This window comes from Nematostella vectensis, chromosome 15 (genome assembly GCF_932526225.1).
Source record: "Nematostella vectensis chromosome 15, jaNemVect1.1, whole genome shotgun sequence".
In the NCBI taxonomy this organism is placed as follows: domain Eukaryota; kingdom Metazoa; phylum Cnidaria; class Anthozoa; order Actiniaria; family Edwardsiidae; genus Nematostella; species Nematostella vectensis.
In genome coordinates this window covers 2,259,574-2,280,765 of record NC_064048.1, presented here as the reverse complement: position 1 = coordinate 2,280,765, position 21,192 = coordinate 2,259,574, and the positions used below count along the sequence as shown (strand labels likewise).

Here is a 21,192-nt window from a genome sequence, read left to right as displayed (position 1 = left end):
TTAAGTTCTTGATCGATATTGCCCTGCATAGTTATATTTTATTAAAATTGTATATTTATTGTATATTTATTAGGAAGAAGTAATTTGGAGAGGGATATTTGTCAAGAATGAAATCCAGGTGAAAGAACCAGCCCCTCGCACACCCCCCGCACGTGAACGATCACGTGGTTCAATGTTATTGAAGCGTGTCTTTTCTAGTCTGGTGTGTTTCTTTGAGTGAGGAAAATGCACGCTGTAAGGCGCAAAAGAACCTACGAAATCGAGCCTGACCATGGCCCTGCTAAGGTAAAACTCCAGCAATTAAGGGAATAAATACTACTGTAGCATTACATTGTCAACTTAACTTTCATATTATTATAATAAACAGCTCTTCAAATAAGATTTTGTTCTACCGAGCTTTTTAAGTTTTTGTTTACAGCTCGTGAAAGCCCGTGAAAGCATCATCATTGAATTTCTGTCTTTGTTTTTCCACAGAAGCATGAGGGCGAATCAGAAAAGAAAGCTACCACGGTAGTGTTTTCCCTGAATGAGGAGGTTGGCGCGTTGGCCAGAGCTTTGAAATTATTTGAGGTAAGCTTAAGAAAATAAATCGCCATAAGTTTAAAGACGACGCGTGGCGTATTGAGCTTATGCAAATGTATAATGATTTATGATATTGATATTCGAACACTGCTCATAAACGTGACAGTTCCTAACGGGAAAGCGATGTCGTTTTTGAGTGGATTACTTATCTTGCTTCTTACAACATTAAGTTTGGTCAAGAAGATTTTCCTTTTATCAAGTGGCTTCTACTAAAATCAGTAATTTTAGGCACTCCCAGATGAGAGGTTCTTGAAAAAGATCTATTTTTTGCATAAATATAAACACATTTGAAGGCTTTGAAATTGATATTTATTCTACTTTCACTGGAATTATAAATTGATGTGTGTTGAGTATGTAGGAAGGTGTTAATGAACCTTTATTTAGCATATAATCAACGAGCCTGTTCATACAGCTGGAGAATACTCTGGCCGGCTAAGTAACCGCGCTCCCGCACAGGGTACCCAACGTGTGATACACAACATATATGACATTCCCCCCTCTTCTAAGGAAGCTGTAGGGTCGGGGGTAGCCTAAATAACGAAGTAACGTGTCCGATTATAAGTTCAGCCTGTCTGGCGCTATGCCCTTGTTCGCGCGTGACGACCTCCTAGGCATGTCCGGCTCTCCCGCATCCTCAGGAACTTCCTCACTGATCGTCGTTATAACTAATGTTCGTGCTGACCACACCCATAGGGACTATTATCTCACTACCATACGTGCGAAGCTTTACTTTAGCGGGTTTGAGCTCTAGGTGTTTGCATGTACTCTCTATATCAGAAATATGCCCGCGCTTGTTGCATATGCGGCAAATGGCATTGTAGAACTTACAGTCCCTGCGCGTGTGTGTTTTTGCCACAGCTCATACATTTCTGTGGGGTTTGCTCTATTTTGAAAACACGGGACTGATGTGGCCGGGCAGATTCGGGGGTCTGGGCTCCAGTCTCAGGGATTGTGTGTGCTTGGTGGAATGCATTGGCACCTTTCCCTGCCTGTTCCATTGCTTTGGCAATGGTGACTGCTTTTTCTAGGGTTAAATCGCGCTCGCACAGCAATTTCTTAGAAATAGATTCATTTGCTAAACCACAAACAAATCGATCGCGGAGGGCCTGGGGAAGAAATTCCCCAAAATTACAATGTTCAGTCATTTGTTTCAATGAGGCCACAAATGCGTTGATATCTTCGCCAAGCCCTTGATTTCTTTGGTGGAATTTGTAACGCTCTGCAATTTCGAGCGGGGGTGGTGATAAATGACCCTCAAGAATTTCTATGATCTCTTGGTATGTTTTGTCCATGGGTTTTCTGGGTGAGGTTAGACCTCGTAACAGATTGTACAGTAGGTTTTGGGACCGATTAAACTAAGTAGTGAGGCTGTCTTTTTGTCTTCATTTATGTTGTTAGCATCAAAGAATAGCTCTAACCGTTCAACGTAACAAGTGAATGTTTCTGTGGCTTCGTCAAACGGCTGCATGTTGCCTATCGTATGACTGGCAGCCATCTTGAATTACGTAAGATTTGATCGAGGAGTAAATGCAGGAATTGCAGTGTTTACTTATGGTCCTTTGGTCGTTGAGTCCTTCACCAGCTCGTCGCCAGTTGTTGAGTATGTAGGAAGGTGTGAATGAACCTTTATTTAGCATATAATCAACGAGCCTGTTCATACAACTGGAGAATACTCTGGCCGGCAAAATAACTGCGCTCCCGCACAGGATACCCAATGTGTGGTACACAACATATATGACAATGTGTCGTGATTATATTAACCCATTGACTCCTGGCTTTTTTTGAGCTGAATTTACAAAAAACAGACTGAAAACAGATACCTCCCCCCCTATTCTGAGTTTTATACAGCCCGTCAAAGTCAAACACAGCTGCACCTAGTCAGCGGTATCCAAGCTTTCCAACAGTGCTTTGCGGTCCCCACTTTTAATCCCTCGTCATTGTGCTGAAGCCAGCACAAGTTGATGGTTGCTTGTATTTTTCCTCAAAAATACAGCTATGAGCATATTAGGAGAGTGTCTCAGGACATCATGACGTCTTTTGGGGCATAATTGAGTGCTTTGCTTATGGATATTTGCAAGCAAAGGTGGATTCATGATGATTTTTTCTTGTTTGACTTTGCCTGGATGAGAAAATAATTTTCTAATGAATCACCACAGCTCTCCTAAATGCTGTCTTTTCTGAAACCAAATTGATTCCAAAATTGTTTACACTGCTTTCTGGGTCTGTATGACCTGGAATTGATTTGTTTGGCTTCAGGGTGAAAAGACTTATAAAAAACCATCTGACTTTAGGGAGAGGAGTGTTGACTGGCCCTCCCCTCGTGAATTTTCCCCTGGATCTCCCAGAATGCTTTGCAATACGTAAAGACATCTTCGTGGTTGTACAATCCTTCAAGGAGTGGACATTGTGTTTTGAGGCCATGGAAATGTACCTGGAGGATCAGAATAAATGTATCTATTTGTGTCTTGAGCTGTGTTTGCTGATCTCTCTCCCTTGCGTTTTATTGAGAGGGTGATTCTGCTTTTCTCTCCTTGTTCGATTTGAGATTTGTCAAAGAACCTGTGCTATTATTTGGCTTAAGAGTAGATGCCAACACCTTGGTTGGATGCATATCTGCAAGACCATTTATCCCTTAGACTGATGCCTGAATATCTTCACCTTGTTGTGTTTATTTTGCATTTATGAATTTTTTGGGTTGTGGGTACTTCCCAAATCCGGTACAGGCCGGTTGAGGGGTCAATGTGTTAAAGACATGATGATCAGGCATTTGTCTTTGTGAGACCCCTGGGGAGCCAGTTTTCAGGTTTCCATAAGAAATGATCATAGGAGGAAATTAATGCGTACTGGCCACAATATTGCTGCCATTGTTTTTTTTTTTTTTTTGGGGGGGGAGGATGGGGGTTGGTAGGATGGCTTCCATTTCCACTGAATATTTCTTTTAGGTATCATATTCTAGTTAACACTGGTACTGAGTTTTTCTTACCTTCCAGTCGACTTTGCCAAAGTCCACTGACCAGCTTTTAGAAATTTGCTTCTAGTTTGCTTCCCGCCAATTTTTACTGACCTAAATTTAGGTCGTTGACGTGTCTCATAACATCCAATAGGAGCGCGAGAAAGATGCTGACGCCACAGTAAACGTCATGTACGCTATTTTGTTGCTTTCAGAAATCTTGTTTCTTGCAGCTCTTTCATTCTCTTTTAAGGTATCAAATTCGGATTAACATCAATACTGTAAAGACAAATAAATTTTAAATCTTTCCTGGTGACTGGACAGAAAAGAAATAGAGACTGGAAAGATTTGGAAGCAAAAACGTTTTCAAGTTTCTTTATTTTCATGCGTGCACTAAAGAATGGCTCCATAAAACGAGCGCATGCATATATTGTATCTTATTTTTCTCGGCAAAAATATGCAAATAAAAATCGAAATCGTGCAAACGGAACAAGGCGTCCTCTCCGCGCGCCTGATTTTGTTTTGCTGATTTTCGAGGAAAATACCCACCCGCACACTCCTATCAGGGAAAATCAAAGAGGGCAACTTGGTGCAAGTCTAACCTTCCAGTTGAAAGGGTAGATAAGCCTATATCCAGAGGAAGTCTGAGGGTGCGGACCCCCTCCCCCCCCCCTGCCAATGTGTCTAAATTAGAAATTATTTGGCCAACCATAGCATATTTGAACCCCTGTTTGATACCTACATCAGTATTTGGATGGAAAAAGCTTCTTGTGAATCAAGTGACCTATTTCGTAGCTGCAGAGGGTGACATTTTGACTAACCATTCGACAAAGTCAGTTTTTGCAGGTCTTAATTGCCAAGAAGGCATTCGTTTTCCCTAGTCACACACCCAAGTGATTTGTCAGTTTTTTAGTTCTCTTGTTTTTAAGCTGAAGAAATGAGATGAGTTTTTGAACCAAAAACATAGATGGCATGAATTCAAAGTGAGGCCCAAAATTGAATTGTCACATCAAAAATATGAGATGCTTTGTGCCCTCTGAAATAACAGACATCGCTTTTAAACTAAAAAGAAATAAACATTTCAAACCCTCATTCATGGTTGTACATAAAAGTGCCACTCTTTAATAATACCCATGCCATAATAGAGAAACAATTCCTAATCTAATATGGATTTTCTAAATAGTTTATCTGATCTTTGCTTTTAGGATCACCATGTGAATATGACGCACATTGAATCCCGCCCGTCCAAGGCATGCAAGACCCGCTATGATTTCTTCGCAGACTGTGAGGGGCTGCATGGTGCTAGTCTGAATCACTTTGTTGATGCACTAAAGAAGAGAGCCGTCAATATTACTGTTCTATCTGATGATAAGGGCTCAGGTAATAGAAATGTTTTGGGTCATTTCTTATAAAGGATTATCAAAAATAATATTTTTTCAATGACTTCGACTGCAAACCCCCCCTTTCTCCCCAGTAATTCCTGGGCCACCCTCTTAGTAAATCCTGGCTATGTACCTGGGGCATGTGTTAGAAATCTTAGAAAACCAGTTTCAGTTAATAATGTAATATCATGAAATGAAGTGATTGCATTTAGTAGAGCATGATAAGACAACTATAGCCTAGTCAGATATGGTCATTTAAGCAAACAAAACTGAGATATGAGTCATAAAGTACATATGAGTCATAATATGTACTTTATGACTCATAATATGTACTTTATTACTCATAATATGTACTTTATGGCTCATAATATGTACTTTATGACTCATAATATGTACTTTATGGCTCATAATATGTACTTAATGACTCATAATATGTATTTTATTATGAGTCATAAAATACATATTATGAGTCATAAAGTACATATTATGAGTCATAAAGTACATATTATGAGTCATAAAGTACATATTATGAGTCATAAAGTACATATGAGTCATAAAGTACATATTATGAGTCGTAAAGTACATATTATGAGCCATAAAGTACATATTATGAGTCATAAAGTACATATTATGAATCATAAAGTAAAGATAGGTAGACTAACTTCTAGGGAAATCATAAATCTTGAATACTATAATTGCTTGAAAAGCAGTCCCAGGTGAGCCACGTTATTTGGGGGAGGGGCTTATGCAGAGAGGTGCTTAATATTCAAAATCTGTTGTATAAAATCTGTTTTATCTAGATTTTACAATGTGGAAGGAGTTAATAGACAGCCCTAACCATTAACTTATTCTAATTTATTCTAATATAGTTACTCTACTAACTACAAATTTATTATTTCTGTTATTGGCAACCTGCATTTTTCAAGGCTTAGGCCCAGATGGTAAGTATTGAGTGTTAAGATCTGCATGAGCAAAGCATGATTTTGACAACTTGAGTAACTAGGCAACTCGTCAGCCTCATAGGAAAACTGCTAATTATGAAATTTAGTCAGAGTGCATGAGCTTTTGTGACATGCAGCTGATGCTATTTGCTTGCCCTCTTCTTTAAGTAAGTTAAACACAAATAAGTAGTAAGCTTAACTTAAAATATAATCAAATAATTAAATCCTTTTTAAGCCTGTCTTGTTAGAATTTGTTTTATCAATAAATGATCAATCATCTTTTAGTGCCATGGTTCCCCCGCAAGATTTCTGATCTGGACAAGTTTGCTGACAGAGTGCTGAGCTATGGAGCTGAGCTAGACTCAGACCATCCTGTAAGTTACAAATGTATAGCATTGGGGCGGGGCATTTAGGGGCATGTGCCCCCCTCCCCTTAAAAAAAATATATGGAAATGACCAGAAGTGTAAGTCTGTGTCTTAATGTTTCAATATCCCCAAATATTTTAAGGCCTGCTTATGTGGGTAGCTATTTGCCTTGTGTAAAACAGTAAAGAAAAATTTGGGTTATTGGTAATCTTTAGTAAGACCTTTTCCTAACTAGGGCTTTACAGACCAAGTATACAGAGCCAGACGAAAGGAGTTTGCTGACATTGCCTTCAAGCACAAACAGTATGTAATTTGAGAGCTCACAGGACAAATGAAGCCACTAATAAAGCAATCAACAATCACCTTACACTCCAGGAGTTTTATTAAGTTTCAGAGTAGGTGATGGGGATTGATAAGTAGGGGGTGGAAGTTAAAAAAGTAGCCAACACTCCGAAAATAGTAGCAGATGGTTCACTGGCCACCAGGCCTAAACGAACCCCTGCAATCTACTCAATAAATCATTTGGTTGATATTAGATGCATGATAACGTTGTTTTCAATTCACCTCACCTTTACTGATGAGAGGAAGGATATGAAACTTTTAAATTTATGTTTGATCACTTTCTGATTTTGTAAATTTTTATTTCTTTTAGCGGTGAAATTATTCCACAGGTCACTTATACAGATATTGAGATTGCAACCTGGTGAGACATTTTTTTATAAAATTATAGTTAAAAAAAAGTCTTTCACCCCAGTCAAACCAAGGTCACCAAGTCAAACACCCCTGTCAGTCACCCAGGCCACCCAGCCAAACACCTTAGACAGTCACCCAGGTCACCTTGTCAGTCCCCAGTCAGTCACCCAGTCAAACACCCCAGTCAGTCACCCAGGTCACCTTGTCAGTCCCCAGTCAGTCACCCCAGTCAGTCACCCAGGTCACCCAGTCAAACACTCAAGTTAGTCACCCAGTCAGTCACCCCAGTCAGTCACCCAGGTCACCCAGTCAAACACTCAAGTTAGTCACCCAGTCAGTCACCCCAGTCAGTCACCCAGTTAGCCACCCAGTCAGTCACCCCAGTCAGTCACCCAGTCAGTCACCCCAGTCAGTCACCCAGTCAAACACCCCAGTAAGTCACCGAGGTCACCCAGTCAAAAACCCCAGTCAGTCACCTAGGTCACTCAGTCAGTCACCCAGTTAGTCACCCAGTCAGTCACCCCAGTTAGTCACCCAGTCAGTCACCCCAGTCAGTCACCCAGTTAGTGGCTCAGTCAGCCATCCCAGTGAGTCACCCAGTTAGTCACCCAGTCAGTCATACCAGTCAGTCACCCCATTTAGTCACCCAGGTTACCCAGTCAAACACCCCAGTCAGTCGCCCAGTCAGTCACCCCAGTCAGTCACCCTGTCAGTCCCCAATCAGTCACCCCTGTCACCCAGTCAAACAACCCAGTCAGTCACCCCAGTTATTTACCCAGTCAGTCACCCCAGTTATTTACCCAGTCAGTCACCCCAGTTAGTCACCCAAGTTAGTCACCCCAGTTAGTCACCCCAGTCAGTCACCCCAGTCAGTCACCCCAGTCAGTCACCCCAGTCAGTCACCCCAGTCAGTCACCCCAGTCAGTCACCCCAGTCAGTCACCCCAGTCAGTCACCCCAGTCAGTCACCCCAGTCAGTCACCCCAGTCAGTCACCCCAGTCAGTCACCCCAGTCAGTCACCCCAGTCAGTCACCCCAGTCAGTCACCCCAGTTAGTCACCCCAGTTAGTCACCCCAGTCAGTCATCCCAGTCAGTCACCCCAGTCAGTCACCCAGTCAAACACCCAAGTTAGTCACCCCTGTCACCCAGTCAAACAACCCAGTCAGTCACCCCAGTTATTTACCCAGTCAGTCATCCCAGTTAGTCACCCAGTCAGTCACCCCAGTTAGTCACCCCAGTCAATCACCCCAGTCAGTCACCCAGTCAGTCACCCAGTCAGTCACCCAGTTAGTCACCCAGTCAGTCACCCCAGTTAGTCACCCCAGTCAGTCACCCCAGTCAGTCACCCAGTCAGTCACCCAGTCAGTCACCCAGTTAGTCACCCAGTCAGTCACCCCAGTTAGTCACCCCAGTCAGTCACCCCAGTCAGTCACCCCAGTCAGTTCAGTCACCAAGTCAGTCACCCAGTCAGTCGCCCCAATCACTCGCCTTGTCAGTCACCTGTCACCCAATCAGTCATCCCAATAAGGGCTAGTCACTCAGTACCCGCCAGTATTCCAGTTTTGTCAGTGACGATAAGTCAGCTAGTCACCCAAGTCATTCATTCACCCAATCAAGTCAGCTTGTTAGTTAACCACGTCAGTATGCCAATATGAATTCAAATCAGACAGTCTTGCACTCATCAGTCCCGTGTCATTCAGTCATGCCTAGTCACCTAGTCAACCCTGTCAATTGCCGTGACACAAGCCACCCACTGGCACCCAGTCAGTCTATGACCATAAGTCTTCTTTTCAGGGATAAAGTGTTCACAGAGCTGACCAAGTTGTATCCTACCCATGCTTGCCGTGAACATAACTTTGTCTGGCCATTGCTAGTGCAAAATTGTGGTTACAGGTAATGTATTGTTGTTTTTGCTCCACCTCAGTATCCTGTACTCTTGGCAAATGGAACATTTACATACACCTATTTCAAAGAAATTTGCACTCAAGAATCCGTGTTGTAACCCGCAGTAGATTATGGCTGAACGTCAGCAAGAACAATACAGCTTTCTAAAACTGTATTTGTTTTTATTTATGCTTGTTTGCTTAATCATTTGATACCCATAAAGCAATATACGTGTTTTTAAATGCGTATCTTCTGACATAATGGATCCATGGATTCCATTATTTGAAATAAGTGTAACATATCTTTGGAAAAAATATTTTTACAGTGAGGACACAGAAAGCTTAACTTTTTTTCAAAAATGTTCAAGCCGAATCTGATTGGTCAAAGTTGTTCAGCATGGCCCGCTTTCTGTGTCATCACTATAACAACAGCAAGTCTTTACCAGTAAAAGGAGCTATGCTGCAAGTGTTGTGAAATCACGCATCATCACCTCACCCAACACCATTTATTTTTAAGTACTTATTTGCTTTTCTGTTGATTTTCTTTAAGACTTGGGAATATTCCTCAGCTTCAGGATGTCTCAATGTTTCTGAAAGGTACACATGATACAATGAGGTGTAGGCTAATGCTCTAAATGCTAGCATAATTAAAATTGTGGAAGGGGCTTAGAATCAAAGCATGCAACAGAAGAGTGCAGAGAATTGCACAATGCCACTATATACATAACCACGCCCATTTCGTAGGTGTTCAAACACAAATGTTATCGTTTTCTCAGAATGCACTGGGTTCACTTTACGGCCTGTGGCTGGACTTCTGTCATCCCGGGACTTCCTTGCGGGCCTGGCATTCCGTGTGTTCCACAGTACTCAGTACATCCGTCACCCAACCAAACCCATGTACACCCCAGAGCCGTAAGTCCTTCCGTCACATCCGCCACTAATACCAGACACTACTAAATCCTTAAACTCACTCTCGTGGGTTTTCTCGCTACCTATCCGTAACCCTATTAATCAATACCGAATCCGTAAACCTAAAATCTCATGGATTTTCTCGCTACCTGCAACTGGCTCTGTCCTATTTATGGCATGAGAACTCTGAAAGGGCTTTTCTGGTTTGTCCTTTCTCAATATTCCCTTGTATCTATCACTGTTGTTCAAATTCAGAACTATATGTATTGTTTCCAGTGACGTTGTGCATGAGCTAATCGGTCATGTGCCTCTGTTTGCTGATCCAGATTTCGCACAATTTAGTCAGGTAGGTTTGCGTATTATTCGTGTGGACAATGCCAATGGCAGAAATTTAACCAGGTGATATTGGTGATAATGAAAACAATGGTAAAAAATTAACCTGAGGTTATTGGGATGACGTGGCGATGATGATTGGCACATCTCTAATGGCGTATTGTATTGGTGATTATGGGTTTGATTATGATGGTGGTGATGCTGATGATAATCCTGGTGATGGTAATGATGACATTGATGGTGATTTTTCTGATGGTTCGGTGACGAATTATGGTATTGTCAACAACAGTGATACTTAGGAGTTGTGATTTTGAAGGTAATGTTGATAATGGAGGTGCTGATATGAACTAGTATAAAGATAATAAAAGCTGATAACAGATCGATTTCTACCTTTTTTTAAGGAGGAGGTCATTTCAATTTGATAAATATTTGATTGGACCCCTTTGCATGACATTTATAGGAAATTGGTCTTGCCTCCCTGGGAGCACCAGACGAGTGGGTGGAAAAACTCGCCACGGTGAGCGCAATAATGCAACTTGCACTAAGAAATCTCTTGACTTTTTTATGTCAACCTCACACAAATATAAACCCAAAAATGACTTCGGCCGTACGCCAAAGAGGGTCAAAAGAAATAAACTCTTTCAACAAAAGTAAGCCCTTTCCGACATAGAAAGTTTCTGGCTGATCCGTTAGCGCTGACTGAGTTGCTTTTCGTTGTTCCTTTTTGCTCCAAAATCTCGAGCGCACGCGAGTTTGGCACCCCTGAAAGTCACGTGCAAGTTCCCTATTACGAGCTCGTCCCAATGCCCATAACAACGTCTCAGTCTCACTCTGACTTTGAGTATCCCGAAATGAGTCTTTACAACACCAAAACCATATCATCGGATTCACTTATATTTTTGGGTTAAATAAAAGGGGAAGAAAGTCTATTAGTTTCTAATCTTGCGAGTTGAGAAGACATGTCTTTTCCATCGCTCTTGGCCCCCTTTTTATGCCTGCTGTTTTCAATATTCCCGCCGAGAATTTCCAACACGCTAAACCGCCTTCTGACTTGCATTATTCAAGCGTTTTCTTTTCCAATACGCAGCCATCTGAAGCAGGTTTCGATCGTCAAAGTGGCTGTACTATTTCTGTATTATGCACAACAAACAAAAGCAACCAAATCTTTAGCTGGACACAGTACAGAGCAATTAGTGAGATTCATCTGATGGTGTCTTGGACATTATCAATTAACAATGTGTAGTTCCAGAAAATATCCACACCCCCCTATTGTGGGGGTCGGAGGTATGACACCCCACCCCTCTGGAATTTCCAATCCCCTGCAAAAAAATAAATACAGTAACTGTTAAGGAAAAGGGGCATTTTACCCCCCCCCCCTCCCCTCCGAAAATTCCTGGGCGTTTGAGCCCCACCCCCCTGGAATTTCCAATCCTCTCAATTTGGGGGGGGGGATGGATATTTTCTGGAACTAAACAATATTCATATGATGGTGTCTTGGGCATTATCAATTAACAATCTTGATATGATGGTGGGCATCAGCTGACGGCTGCTATTTTCGTCTAATTGTCCAGCTCTACTGGTTCACTGTTGAGTTTGGGCTGTGTCGGCAGGAGGGCGAGGTGAAAGCGTACGGCGCTGGTCTATTGTCCTCCTTTGGGGAGTTACAGGTAAGCCCAATTAGTGTAGAAGTATATACAAAATGGAAGTGGAATTCGTCGCGTTTGCCAAGAGTGCTCAAAGGTCCAATCAGAGTTAGGACTTCAGAAGCGGCAGTATGGCAAAGGCCCAATCAGAGACAGGACTTCAGAAGCTGCAATATGGATAGGTAGTGTATTCATAGTCTGGTTATAGCTACGTGTTTGAAAGTAAGTGCACAGTCTGAAAAACAAAATCTTCTAGGTGGCGCTGTTGGCAGAGCGTTGCTCCGTGCGTTGTAGCGTATCTCATGGGTGGAGTTTGCTGTTTCTCATCTCGCTTTTTTAACGTTCTCCAGCTTTTGTTATTTTTACTTCGTCAGACTAGCTGTGTGGTTACTGCCTTAGGCGTGTATCTGTGCCCGCATAATCCATCACCCAACTGGGAGAAGAGGGATTAGTCTGCAATGCTTAATCATCCATGGATCTCTACCTGAGCTGCTTAACTTACAGCTCGGGTCGAATCCAACTCTTGCTGCCTTTGTTTACCGTCTAATATTGGTTTCAAAACGAGGGGGGAAATGGGGTGCATTCCAAAGCTGTACAGCTAAAAATGGTCCATGTTTCAGTATTGCTTGACCGATGAGCCCAAGAAATACCCTCTGGAGCCTGAAAAGACCAGTGTACAGAAGTACCCCATCACGCAGTACCAGCCAGTCTACTTCATTGCCGACAGTTTCTTGTCGGCCAGAAACAAAGTTAGGTGAGCACATGAAACTTTATTAGGAAATGCTGCAACAAATACTTCCTTAGGCTAAGTTCAAACGTCGTATTATCCATGAGCTGTATTCAATGCAAATACATTCAATCGACTCATTTGCATGCATTTGCATTGAATACGGCTCATGGATAAAACGACGTTTCAACTTAGCCTTAGTGTTTTTCCTTATTTAATTATAAACTAAATGTTGTTATTTTTCTTATAACTAAATGTGTTTCCTTATTTATCACTAAATGTTTTTTCCTTTTTAATCATTACCATATGCTTGACAATTCAATTTAATTTTTCTTGCCTAAGCCATTCTTCATCCCATCTTGACTTCTTCATCCCATCTTAATTTCTCCGTTACCTGTTTTTAACTTTCTTTTTCTCACTGTCTCACCCACATCACTTCTTTTCCTTGTCTGCCCATGCGTTATTTTGCCCTGTTTCATCTCCTAACATCTTTTTCACACGATGCTTTTCAAAACCCCAATACCATTCATTATTTTAAATGAACATCTCATAATTGTCCTTTCCAACATCACTAAAGCTTTTATGAGCCCTCTTACATTGGCTACAGTGCTTCATCTAATTCTCACCACCTTATCCTACAATACAATGCGATACAATGATCTTTATTTGAGGGTTGCAAGTTTTCCAATGGCCTTACCTTGTGTTACCTTACTTTGTTTTACGTTGTCTTACCGACCCTTAACTTGCGTTACTTCACTCACCTTGCCCTACCTTCCTCACCTCGTCCTTCCATGCATTATCTGAACTTATCCTGCATCCTTACCCTTACCTTACCTCGCGTTACCTTACCTTACCTCGCTTTACCTTACCTTACCTCGCGTTACCTTACCTTACCTCGCGTTACCTTACCTTACCATGCGTTACCTTACCTTACCATGCGTTACCTTACCTTACCATGCGTTACCTTACCTTACCATGCGTTACCTTACCTTACCTTGCGTTACCTTACCTTACCTCGCGTTACCTTACCTTACCTCGCGTTACCTTACCTTACCTCGCGTTACCTTTACCTTACCTCGCGTTACCTTACCTTACCTCGCTTTACCTTACCTTACCTCACGTTACCTTGCCTCGCGTTACCTTACCTTACCCTGCGTTACCTTTACCTTACCTCGCGTTACCTTTACCTTGCCTCGCGTTACCTTACCTTACCTTGCGTTACCTTACCTCGCTTTACCTTACCTTACCTCGCGTTACCTTACCTTACCTCGCGTTACCTTACCTCGCGTTACCTTACCTTACCTCGCGTTACCTTACCTTACCTTACCTCGCGTTACCTTACCTTACCTTGTGTTACCTTACCTTACCATGCGTTACCTTACCTTACCATGCGTTACCTTACCTGACCATGCGTTACCTTACCTTATCTCGCGTTACCTTACCTTACCTCGCGTTACCTTACCTTACCTCGCGTTACCTTACCTTACCTTTGGTTACCTTTACCTTACATTGCGTTACCTTACCTTACCTCGCGTTACCTTTACCTTACCTTGCGTTACCTTACCTTACCTCGCGTTACCTTTACCTTACCTTGCGTTACCTTACCTCGCGTTACCTTACCTTACCTCGCGTTACCTTACCTCGCGTTACTTTACCTCGCGTTACCTTACCTTACCTCGCGTTACCTTACCTTACCTCGCATTACCTTACCTTACCTTGTGTTACCTTACCTTACCATGCGTTACCTTACCTTACCATGCGTTACCTTACCTGACCATGCGTTACCTTACCTGACCTTGCGTTACCTTACCTTACCTCGCGTTACCTTACCTTACCTCGCGTTACCTTACCTTACCTTGCGTTACCTTACCTTACCTTTGGTTACCTTTACCTTACCTTGCGTTACCTTACCTTACCTCGCGTTACCTTTACCTTACCTTGCGTTACCTTACCTTACCTCGCGTTACCTTTACCTTACCTTGCGTTACCTTACCTTGCGTTACCTTACCTTACCTCGCGTTACCTTATCATGCGTTACCTTACCTTGCGTTACCTTACCTTACCCCGCGTTACCTTACCTTTCCTTGCGTTACCATTAACGTTGTTTTACCTGGCGTAGCATTACCTCACATTGCGTTAACTTACCATATTTTTATATTACCTTGCTTACCTTTACCTTACCTCTTACCTAACCTTGCGTTACTTCAATTTACCTTAAGCTTATCTTGCATAACATTTCCTCACTTGCATTACCTAACCGTATCTTCACCTTGCCGTACATACGTCACTGTATCTTACCGTTACCTTAGCGTTGTCTTATCCTTACTTGGCCTGTGTTAGATTGATTTTCATTAACCGGTGTACTACACTTTAGCGTATTACACTTTATTGTGATCTGATTTATTGTTCTCTTTTGTGTTTTACTGACTATTACCCTTTGACTATCACACTTTGTTTCATGGGTTAATGAAAACCACTCTACCATACCGCATCTTTACTTTGCCGTACTTTGCTTTATCTTACCGTTACCTTAGCGTTGTCTTACCTTGCGTTACCTTACTTCATGTTAGCCTACCTTGCGTTACCTTACTTCATGCTGTCTTACCTTGTGTTACCTTTCATTACATTTCCACACCTTAACCTTAATTTACTCAGCACTGTTCCACAGAAGTTTCTCACCCACTATTTATGCTGCATTGCAGGGAGTTCGCCACCCAGATCCCTCGCCCGTTTAATGTACGTTACAACCCCTATACCCAGACCGTCGAAGTCCTGGACTCCAAAGAACGACTCATCAAGCTTGTAAACGACATCAAGTCTGACGTCACCACTCTGCAGGATGCACTAAACAAGATCGAGTAGATAACGTTACAAACGTCACACAACGACAGGAGGGACTAGTGTCACCCTTGTATGCCAAGCCACGGTAGCAGTGTTTATTGTTAAAAACTCGTCGATGGAAGTCTAAAACCCTGTTTTATTACCAAGGAATAGAACTTAAGCTTATAAGCAATGTATTGCAAGGCCTTGTAGTTTTATAACAGCAAGAATTGTAGGAAGAATTTTGTGCAATATATGTAAAGGTATTCTTAGGCAAGGGAATATGTGTTAAGGACTGTTTTGTTGTGATTTTAGAAAACTATCCCCCATCCCTTTCCCTCCATTGGTAATGTAGTGATATCAAGAAAAAATTCATTAGGTATTTAAGCTCTGTGTTATTTATAGACTGGATTTTTCCCGACCTGTAGTATCTTAAAGACCGGTAGTATCTTAAGATCTGTGGATTAAACTTTTTATTAAAAGAACCATTATCACCAACACCGTCGTTGTTATTGTTTCACAATATTAACCATAAACACGAGAACAATATCCACAACTAACAGTGTCACAATGTTTTAAGGAGTGCACTGTCTGATTAAAATGAACTTAAATAACTGGTGTGGCAAAGGATGATTCAATGCACATCAGAACAGGTGCGTGCCCAGGATTGGCTGATGGGGGTGCACAGTCATAGGTATATGGAAAGAGCATTGTATTTGAAGACCAACTTTTTTTTTGGGGGGGGGGGAGAGGGTGATCGCGCACCCTGTGCACCCCCCTGCGTCTGCACCTGCAGAATATGATGGACATTTCCAAGTTATCAACTTAATCCAGTGATTCTTGCGACCTAATTAGCTAACTTCCACTTTGACAATGGTGGCAACGGCATTATTTGATAACCGTCTTCTCATCATCTGCAGTTGAAAGAGCTTCCCATGAAACATTAAATTATATATGCCTATTTCAAATAAAGTTGCACTCGAGAACCCATGTGTCGTAACCCACGGTGGTTCATGGGTAGCGTATAACAGGCTGAATCCTTGTATCTCAAAGCTATGTGAATGTTCTTAAAAATGTAAACATGAATTCTGCAGCTCCCTAGATTCCCTAAACCTAGATTTGTATTTTACTTACAATTATTTGCTTATTTACTTGATACCCATGAAGCACTACGGGTTACGATACACACATTTCCCGAGTGCAACCTTATTTGAAATAGGTGTATCAGAGCAGACAGTTCAATCACTGTTGACAGAAAATAATATAAAAGTAACAGCTGTTGTTTGTTAAATTTTAGCTTCCAGCCGATTGCACCAAATAAATATGTCCATAGATTTGGTACTAAAACCACTTCATGTCTTGGCTTGGGGCCTCCTGTTCTTTGGTACTTTGTTGTGGGATCTCTTGTGTTTTTTCTGCTTGTACTCTTTTGGGAAATAAATCGGGAAACTTGAATGTGCCATCAGCCTGAAAAGCAATTTGAATCATGTCAGGAAAACAGCAATCAGCACAGCTCCACATTTGAAAAGAATGGAGGAACAGCAGCTGTGAAGTTTACAGTTCCCTAAGCATATGAGACTTAGTTGCAGCTAACCCGAATAGAGCGTTTGGTTAGAGTATATCTACGACTCAATGTAAGCAAATTATTACAGCTAGCAGGGATAGATCTAGATTTATGCCAAGGAGGGATAAACCCAAAATGGTGTGTGGTCTATCTCTTCTTGTGACTCATTTTTTTTACCTTTTTTTTCTAATGTACAACACCTCACTTGGCAGCACTTGGGGGATAAAACCTCCCCCCAGTAGATTAGGGCAAGTCGTCTATTCTTTTTGGCATAGCAAGCTTTGGTCCAGACCTCTCAAACCTTCCTCAATGGACAATGGACCAGATTTTGACCCTGACTTACCAGTGTCACATAGGCCACTTTGTAGTCAGGAAATTTCTTCTTCACTAATTTATCACCCTTTTGAATCATCTTTGTTTTACCTGGTCACAAGAATGCAGAACTAGTAAGATAACAGACAGTACAGATATATTTAGGCACATACAAGAATACAAAACTAGTGAGATAACATACAGTAAAGTATAGATATATTTAGGCACAAGCAAGAATACAGAACTAGTGAGATGACATACACAATGTAATGCATAATGTTTACAGGCTTATAAACAATAATGCTACAACATTCTTAACCTGGATTTGTTTCATTTATGAATTGCTTATTTATCAGTTGCTCATGAAGCAATACAGGTTATGACAGAAAGATTCTCCGAGTGTAACCTTATTTGAAATTAGTGTATGCATGCATACCTGTAAACCACCAAAAGTCTTAAGGCTTGAGAATGTTTGAGGGGAAGGGGTGGGAATACCCTAATAGATGTTTTCTGTTTAGAAAGTTCTCAAGCACACATCCACTGGTAGATTTACTTAACAAGGGTTTCAGATAAATTGCACTACACAAGGGAATTATTGTTATCTTATAGAAAATAGGCAAAATGTTGATTTTCTATGAAAATCGCTAAAAAGCGGGATATTTGGTGCTCAACGCGGGAGAGCAGGACAGGTTGTCCAAAATCTTGGACTCCGGCCTAATGCAGGATGGTTGACAGGTATGCACATGAACTGACCTTGTTGTATTCTAGTATTCACTCTTGCAACATCAACTTGATAGATGCTTTTTAAATAGTTTTTCACATCAATCTTTGACATGCTAAAAACAGAACACGTTTGATGCTAAGTATAGGTATATTATTCCCGGCTTGAGTTATTTATAAGAATAAAAGATTATAAATCAATTAATAAATCAATATTAATTGATATAAATCTCCTGATAACTAGGACTTGCACTAAGAAATCAAGTGACTTTGGAATGGCAAACTCGCGCGCGCTCGAGCTTTTAGCAGCAAAAAAACAACAACAAAAAGCAACTTATTCGGCGCTGACAAATCAGAAATTGATAAATGAACCTGAAACACATAAACTATACTGAGTTAGATCAACAGGGACATAATCTAAACATCAACAACAACAGAACAAATAAGAAAATCGCACAAACATCGAGCACCATCATCAGCTATCATAAGCATACTCGAATTTGCGAGAACATTGAACATTAAAAACTTACTCCATCGGGACATGAAATTGCACAACATTACTCTCCAGCTCTCTCCCGGGCCGCACTATCTTCATAAACCAGTTTGTAAGGAAAATACGAGACTGCAATCTTGGCTTCTTAACGACATGTCGGTACGCCATCTTGGATTGCACACAGGGTGCCCAAAAATAGCAATTTAACACACAGGAAGACCATCTATTAGCCCAATAAAGGACCGAAGCGCTACCTGACCAATGACCTGACATATAGGGACGCGTGACATATAGGGACGTTCCTCAAAATTACATATACGGACGCTCATAACAAGCAACTGAGTCGCTGACATATAGGGATATGTCAGCGATGCGTTACCAATTAAAATTACCAATTCGAGTCCGTGGGAGACAAGGGGGCCACACTGACCAATTATTATTTGTGGGAGGGGGGGTGCCAATGGTAGACATGACCTATAGGGACGCTCATAACAAGCAACTGAGCGCCTGAAATATAGGGACGTTACGAATACTAGTCCGTTGGCGATTATATCTATAGGAAAGCATGTTATCTAGTTTAACTTTTGAAAAAGTCAGTGCCAGAATATAAATTTATCCAGTTTGAATCGTCTTCGTGGGTACCAGTGAATTGCGAGGCTTCACAAAGTGTTCAAAATAGGCAATATTGACGGGATAATATCTCCTTTGCGTGAAGGGCCCACAATTCGTTCTAAACGAGCGAAGTTTGGCTGATACCTAGAGTGGTACCATTGCAGGAACGTACCCAGGGGGGGTGCAGGGGGTGCGAACGCACCCCTCCCCCACAACGGCCAAAAGTCCACTTTTAGTTCTCAGTAGACGTGCTATTTGTAGACAAAACTCGAAATCATAAGCTAGATCACTCTGGTATGTAGCCAAATCCGACAATAAACGTCCCGTGGAGATACTGCAAAGGCATAAAAAATATCCTTTTTTGTTCTTTCAGAGGTGGTTAGATTTTTATCAGAAAACTCTCCCCCCCCCACTCCCTCCACTTTTTCGGATCCCCCCCCCACCCCCAACACTTTTTCGGATTTCCACCCCCCCCCCCCCCCCGCCAAAAAAAAAAGTCATGGGTACGGGCCTGCATTGTGTACTGCCAAATTGGGCGCCATGAAACTCGCATACTATCACGAATATCGAAATTTGATTGGCTCCCGTACTCACTACCTATTGTGTGTTCACTGGCTGGAAAATGAATCTCACGTAGAAACCTATTTCGGCTTATTACATCGCTTACTGCATCGAAAGCCTTATACGCGTGTAAAACGTTTAGAATGGAAAAGATAGGGGGAGCTAGCCAAGTAATATATAAGAAAAATCACACAGGACACTTTTAGGGGCAGCTAGCCAATAATGAGAACCATCTACAAGAGCGAACGGGGGGGGGGGGGTACGCAGGAATTTAACAAGTTAGTCAAAGCATTCAGAAGCTGGATGAGGGCGTGGCCCCGCATCCCGTGAAGATTTCATAGCTCCCGCTTTTGGGCTGGACATTGGCGGCAAAGCGTCAGACGTTTGATAATATTACACGATCCCCTGTCATCCTCGATCTGAGACAGGACTTCAGTCGTCGCGGGGCACAGAACGACATAACAATTTGTTTGGAAATCATCTGTGGACTACAATGATTAAAAAAATTCTAGTTTTTCTTCTAATCTTATATATAAAACTACGTACATAGAAAGAATGAGTAAACATTTGATTTTTCCCTCGTTATGCGAATATGATCGACAAATTTTTTGCAGTCCAGTGAATGCAGGCCTATAGGCTGCGTACGCCCCTGATCTAGAATAAAACTCCTGTAATAAGGACACTTTTAGGGGGAGCTTGCCAATAATATGAGAACCATCTAGAAAGAAAATCCTTTAATAAGGACATTTTTAGGGGGAGCTAGACAATAATGAGAAACATCTAAAGAGTGAAACCCCTCTAAAAAGGATGCCAATGAGATTTCAAATAAACTTGTCCTCATATATAGGAACCCCTTAAATAACGACCTCGTTTGGGCCATTGACATTATCTCCTTGAGTGTTTTCCATCTTGGAGCCATCAGTATATGAATCTTTCGTTAATTGATTTATTTGCCATGCGTTGTGGTGGATTTGTTTAGTTCCAAGGCTCAACAGGATTCGAATCAACATTCCTGGACATTCTAAGACCGACTGCTCCTTGCTTTGTCTTTAATTTCTTGGGAAAATCTGAAAAAAAAAACCACTTCTAAAAAAGGGAGTCTTGCAATGTTATCAGCAATATACAATGCATTACCTTGAATAAAATGTATTTAGAATGTTTTATGGGTGAAAGGTGCCATGTCATGAATATTGATTGACATTTTCCAATGCAGGTTTAACTGGGTGTGCTCTTAAGATGAAAGTCTTTGCCGCGCTCTTCCTATTGGCCCACGCGGTGTCAAGAACAACCGGAAGTCAGTGACAATGTTCTGCCGGAGCCTAAAACCGCTGACACTGTAGAAAAAGTGGGTGACCTTGTTGCTGGGGATTCAACTCTTGAAAAACCGGATGACGAGGGTGAAGAGCCGGATGTTAAAGGCAAAGACCTGGATGGCGAAAGGGAAGACCCGGATGATGACGATGACGGTGACGACAATGAACTTGAAAATTCCGATAAATCCGATGTTGCTGAAACGTAAGTCCAATTGTTCATTAAAAAGTGAATTTCGCGAAATTCGAAAATAACTTATTTTCCAGCGAGCCTAGCAAAGATCAGTCGCAAGATGCAAAACCACTCTCCCGACGTCGATACGTCGCCCGACGCCAAAACTTCTGAAGCCGAAGCAAATCCGGACGGCAGCACCGACAATCTGGCAAGAAG

General features: G+C 41.7%; 2 protein-coding genes across 3 annotated transcripts; one reads left to right on the top strand and one right to left on the bottom strand.

Moving 5' to 3' along the window:
• Positions 1-124: 124 nt before the first annotated feature.
• Positions 125-15,725, top strand: LOC5502679 (phenylalanine-4-hydroxylase). 2 transcript variants are annotated; one of them, XM_048722786.1, is made up of 15 exons: positions 125-285; positions 475-570; positions 4,738-4,912; positions 5,841-5,855; positions 6,141-6,229; positions 6,457-6,524; positions 6,874-6,924; positions 8,709-8,807; positions 9,348-9,394; positions 9,574-9,709; positions 9,983-10,052; positions 10,500-10,556; positions 11,611-11,706; positions 12,303-12,436; positions 15,112-15,725. In XM_048722786.1, exons 1-15 carry the CDS (start codon positions 226-228, stop codon positions 15,269-15,271), a joined length of 1,353 nt encoding a protein of 450 aa, XP_048578743.1. In that variant the 5' UTR covers positions 125-225; the 3' UTR covers positions 15,272-15,725. The 2 variants fall into 2 exon arrangements, with proteins under 2 accessions (XP_048578743.1, XP_048578744.1); XM_048722787.1 differs by lacking the exon at positions 5,841-5,855.
• LOC5502684 (39S ribosomal protein L23, mitochondrial) lies at positions 15,688-18,523 on the bottom strand. Its single transcript, XM_001623799.3, has 4 exons — positions 18,356-18,523; positions 17,859-17,941; positions 17,137-17,216; positions 15,688-16,696 (listed from the first exon to the last, which is right to left on the bottom strand). Exons 1-4 carry the CDS (start codon positions 18,484-18,486, stop codon positions 16,571-16,573), a joined length of 420 nt encoding a protein of 139 aa, XP_001623849.2. The 5' UTR covers positions 18,487-18,523; the 3' UTR covers positions 15,688-16,570.
• Positions 18,524-21,192: the final 2,669 nt, after the last annotated feature.

What these genes read in the sequence shown, in the direction of transcription:
- LOC5502684 (XM_001623799.3), bottom strand. Translation starts at nt 18,486, where the DNA reads ATGGCGTACCGACATGTCGTTAAGAAGCCAAGATTGCAGTCTCGTATT. An exon ending in CAATTTCATGTCCCGATGGA is followed by an intron (nt 17,942 to 18,355) that starts GTAAGTTTTTAA and finishes TTCTGTTTTTAG; the next exon opens with CATGTCAAAGATTGATGTGA. An exon ending in AAGTGGCCTATGTGACACTG is followed by an intron (nt 16,697 to 17,136) that starts GTAAGTCAGGGT and finishes ATTGCTTTTCAG; the next exon opens with GCTGATGGCACATTCAAGTT.
- LOC5502679 (XM_048722786.1), top strand. Translation starts at nt 226, where the DNA reads ATGCACGCTGTAAGGCGCAAAAGAACCTACGAAATCGAGCCTGACCAT. An exon ending in ATTGCCTTCAAGCACAAACA is followed by an intron (nt 6,525 to 6,873) that starts GTATGTAATTTG and finishes TATTTCTTTTAG; the next exon opens with CGGTGAAATTATTCCACAGG. An exon ending in TCGGCCAGAAACAAAGTTAG is followed by an intron (nt 12,437 to 15,111) that starts GTGAGCACATGA and finishes GCTGCATTGCAG; the next exon opens with GGAGTTCGCCACCCAGATCC.